This window comes from Coregonus lavaretus, assembly GCF_964263955.1.
Source record: "Coregonus lavaretus genome assembly, chromosome: 34".
NCBI lineage: Eukaryota > Metazoa > Chordata > Actinopteri > Salmoniformes > Salmonidae > Coregonus > Coregonus lavaretus.
The window spans coordinates 29173009-29177996 of record NC_140021.1 but is presented as its reverse complement, the minus strand read 5'-3'; the positions used below and the strand labels follow the sequence as shown (position 1 = coordinate 29177996).

Genomic DNA, 4988 nt, shown 5'->3' with positions numbered 1-4988 from the left:
AAGTATTCAGACACTTTACTCAGTACTTTGTTGAAGCACCTTTGGCAGGGATTAAAGCCTTGAGTCTTCTTGGGTATGACGTTACAAGCTTGGCAAACCTGTTTTTGGGGAGTTTCTCCCATTCTTCTCTACAAATCCTCTCAAGCTCAGTTAGGTTGGATGGGGAGTGTCGCTGAAAAGCTATTTTCAGGTCTCTCCAGAGATGTTCGATTGGGTTCAAGTCTGGGCTCTGGCTGGGCCACTCAAGGACATTCAGAGATGTCCCAAAGCCTGTTGGAAGGTGAATCTTCGCCCCAGTCTGATGTCCTGAGCTCTCTGGAGCAGGTTTTCATCAAGGATCTCTCTGTACTTTGCTCCGTTCATCTTTCCCTCAATCCTAACTAGTCTCCCAGTCCCTGACGCTGAAAAACATTGCCACAGCATGATGCTGCCTCCACCATGCTTCACCGCAGGGATGGTGCCAGGTTTCCTCCAGACGGGACGCTTGGCATTCAGGCCAAAGAGTTCAATCTTGGTTTCATCAGACCAGAGTATCTTGTTTCTGATGGTCAGGGTCCTTTAGGTGCCTTTTGGCAAACTCCAAGCGGGCTGTCATGTGCCTTTTACTGAGGAATGGCTTCCGTCTGGCCACTCTACCATAAAGGCTCATTGGTGGAGTCCTGCAGAGATGGGTTTTTTTCTTCTGGAAGGTTCTCCCATCTCCACAGAGGAACTCTGGAGCTCTGTCAGAGTGACCATTGGGTTCTTGGTCATCTCCCTGACCAAGGCTCTTCTCCCTGATTGCTCAGTTTGGCTGGGCAGACAGCTCTAGGAAGAGTCTTGGTGGTTCCAAACTTCTTCCATTTAAGAATGATGTAGGCCACTGTGTTCTTGGGGACCTTCAATCCTGCAATAATGTTTTGGTAACCTTCCCCAGATCTGTGCCTCGACACAATCCCGTCTCAGAGGTCTGCGGACAATTCCTTCAACCTCATGGCTTGGTTTTTGCTCTGACATGCACTGTCAACTGTGGGACCTTATATAAACAGGTGTGTGCCTTTCCAAATCATGTCGAATCAATTCAATTTACCACTGGTGGACTCCAATCAAGTTGTAGAAATATCTCAAGGATGATCAATGGAAACAGGATGCACCTGAGCTCAATTTCGAATCTCATAGCAAAGGGTCTGAATACTTATGCAAATAAGGTATTTCTGTTTTTTATTTGTAATACATTTGCTAAAATCCCAAAAAATCTGTTTCCTCTTTTGTCATTATGGGGTATTGTGTGTAGATTGATGAGGGAGAAATTTTATTTAATCAATTTTAGAATAATGCTGTAACCTAACAAAATCTGGAAAAGGGGAAGGGGTCTGAATACTTTTGACTGGTACTGAATGTGCACCAAATTTGTGAGAAATGTGCTTTTATTGCATTTGGAACACTTCTGGGATCTTTTATTTCAGCTCATGAAAGATGGGATCACCACTTTACATTTGGTGTTCATATTTTTTGTTCAGTATAAATACGACTAAATAATAACTGGTTCTTATACATCAGCGGTAGAGCATGGGAGTAAAACCAAAGATAAGGTGCAACAACAATCCTTTATTTTCTGCTTTTTGTAGTTCACAAATGCACAATAATTCGTTTCAATTAGAGCTCAAATGTTGTACTACAGACAGTGATTGCGTTTCTAGTTGTTGACAATATAACTGTGTTTCAATCAAAACAAGACAGTGTTGCAACACTTACAGGAAGACATGGCCAGGGAGATGGAGAACGGTTCTAGGTGGACTAAGGGCAGTGCCATAACACACATTTTACAATTGATTATACTTACTTTTGAATAAAAACCACCACCACTCCCATCCTTCCAGAGCATGCCAATCATCTGACAGCCAACCATTTATACTAGACGCCACGCCGTTAATAAAGAATAAGGAACACCTGTGCTAACAGGCCATGAGGCTTCATTCAAGAGCTCATGCCTGTTACATATTTACCCCCCAAAGTTTTTAGATGTTTCCTCACATTTCAAGACACAAATACAAAAAAGAAGACAAGGCAAATAAAGAATATAAAGGTCAAAAAAACATTCAAAATATCATCTAAATAAAGAATAAATGTATTGACCAAATAGGCCTAATGAAAAAGCACACTTTGAAAAGCAAAATACTGCAAACCAATACTTAAATAAAATAATACTGGAGGACCATGCGGTCGTAGAAGGGAACTGAGTCATCTTTTCTTCGACATTTCAGACCGCCTCATCACACCATTGCCAGTATGTTCGCTAAGGGGACTGTCATAATGCTCCAAAACACCATTTTGCAACACATGAACTTGGACACACATACTGGCAATGGTGTGCGAGATACAGAGGTGGTTGGTTTCACGGGACTGCTTACACACTACAGCATAACCGCACGGCAGAAATACTGAACTCGGCCCCTCTACGCGCAACGACGTAGGCAGCCATGACACTCGGTGCCAGAATGCCCTCTTATGCCGCATTCAAAACAACTGGGAACTCAGAAAACAACGAGCTCCAACTGGAAAAATAGTTTTGAGCGGTCATCCAACTTGGAATTCCAACTTCGAGAACTCCGACTTACGAGAGCTCCGCCTTTCAGACCTGAAGATTACTGACATCATGATTTGACCTTGTATTTTTCAGAGTTCCCAGTTGTATTGAACACACCATAAGTATCACCTCCGACTTCCCTTAAGGAAGTGGCACCATTCACAAAATCTCACACACTCGCATCCAGCCGCTAAGCCGCGCAATGGGACGGCAGTGGAAAACCCAGCCATTATGGCCACCCAGTGCCCCTCCTCAGCGCACCTCCGTCCCCAAACCCATATTCACATGGCACACAAGGCATTAGAGCCTCCACTAAAAACAAGGCCAACCAGGGCCACATCACAAATCTAAATGCACCAATACACATTCTAAAAACAGATCCCTTACCAATGAATACTATGTCTTGTTTCATATGTCTTTATCATGGTCCCTCTGATCTAACTGTGTTGATGTGTTGATGTTGTGTGGGGCAGACCCAGAACGGACTGGCTGTATTTGGCTGGTGGACACTCCTGGAGGCCCTGGTCAGTCTGGGAGTTGTGCTGAGGTACCAGGCTGGGCTACCTGATCCTCTGGTCAGCTCAATGGTGCTCACCCTACTTCTCCTGGGGATGCTCATCTGGTAATGACTGACAATAAAATAATGATGGGCCCATACATATAGATCCTAATCATTGATTGAATGGAAAGATTATAATTGTGGTGTCCATATTAGACAGTCTCTCCTGCTGAGACTGAGGCTGTCCTAATATGGACACCGTACTGACTAAATGGGTACACTATACTGGGAAGTTGGGATTTAATTCAGTCTTGAAAACAATGCTATTTCCTAACAGGTTTGTCTTTGAGAGCTTCATATTCTCCAAGTACATCCGCTACACGTTTACTGTCTACCCTGTGTTGATTGTGGGCCTGGGAGCCATGTTCACCAGAGGCTATCGTGTCCATGACCTCGCACCTAACACAGTATACTGTGGTAAGAACATAGAGTTGGATAGAGGGCACACTTGGCCCAAAGCCTGTTTTATCATGTGCAGTGCCATTGAGGGCTTTCACCATTTTGAAGTAGTCAACTAGGTGGGACTTGCTATGGGTTAAGGTAGATCACATAATTCAATCCAGGTCAGCAGGAATTATACTCCTGAGAAAACATTCCCTAAGTCGCTCTGCTAAATTTCTAAAATGTAACTGTAAAATCAGGTGGCAGTAAATCATCAACCTTGGCTTTAAACCTGTTCAGACTATGCACATTGCAAAGATAGGATATGAGCTCTCTAGTACATCTCTATGGAATGAACACATACTGGAGTAATACCAACCACTCACACCCACATTCTGTAACAGATCGATTTTAATGTAGGCAGATGCTGGCCAATGATAACATGATTTTAGAGGCACATTATATATGCTGTAATTGGAACAGTGCTAAGCTGATGCTGCAGGCCAGTCATAATTGAATACCAGAAAAACCTTGTAGACAATTTTGTATAATCTGATGAATAACAGTTACGTAACACTTACATTACACTTGATTTTGTATTTCTTGTCCCAACCACACAGGGTTCCTAATGCTGGCAGCAACGGTCCTGAACTGTGTCCGTTTGATTACTACATGCTTTTACCCAGATGACACATCCAAGTATTTGACCAAGGAGCCCAACCATAAACCTGACTTCTGCAAGACTGTATGCCAACCAATGGGAAAGGACAGCACAATGGCTTCACAAACTGGCTTCGTGAATCCTGTCTTCTGTAATAACTTAGACAATTAGCAGAGGGTACGGTGTCCATATTAGAACAGAAACAACTCCTGTTGAGGCTGAGGCTGTCCTAATATGAACACTGTACTACTGATTTACCCAAAGTGAATTGTTTTGCATGTTAATAGTTTTGCTACTGATTAATGGTATTTTCTGTAAAAATGGACATTGTGCTCTTGGTGATGAGTAGCTACAGCCTGAGTTAACTCTAAGCTTAGAGTGTTGACATGCCTCCACATTCATCAGTAACAAATTGATTCCTGAATACCGAACAGTCCCTTAACAATTCAGAATGTTGAATAAACTTTATTTGAACTTACTTTACCGGTTTCCACTGAGTTCGTCCTTATGTCATTGGAAATTTGATGATTTGATGATTCCCAACCAAATTTACTGAGCTTGAGCAATTTTGACAAAAACATTTTTTCTATTTCTAATACTTGTTTCAATGTGTCACTTATGGGATATGCCTTAGTGTGGATCACAACCTCGAAATATCCAATCACACAGGTCAAGTGGCTAATAAGGTAAGCACCTCTCCTCCAGAAAGGGAGCAACTCGCCCACCAACTGGTCATTCTCACCTCTCTTCCTTGCGGAAGTGACTGCGTTCATAAAAGCATTCCTCAGCATGACTAGATTCCTGGCTTCCTACTGATGTTT

At 42.8% G+C, this 4988-nt stretch overlaps 1 protein-coding gene across 1 annotated transcript in view; it reads left to right on the top strand.

Moving 5' to 3' along the window:
- LOC311108899 (uncharacterized protein) overlaps window positions 1–4645 on the top strand; it is a 9253-nt gene extending 4608 nt beyond the window's left edge. The window contains exons 5-7 of the mRNA XM_084151691.1: window positions 3040–3188; window positions 3403–3542; window positions 4127–4645. Of these exons, the coding sequence (XP_084007817.1) occupies window positions 3040–3188; window positions 3403–3542; window positions 4127–4338 (501 nt within the window). The 3' untranslated portion in view covers window positions 4339–4645. The remainder of the gene's footprint in view (window positions 1–3039; window positions 3189–3402; window positions 3543–4126) is intronic.
- Window positions 4646–4988: the final 343 nt, after the last annotated feature.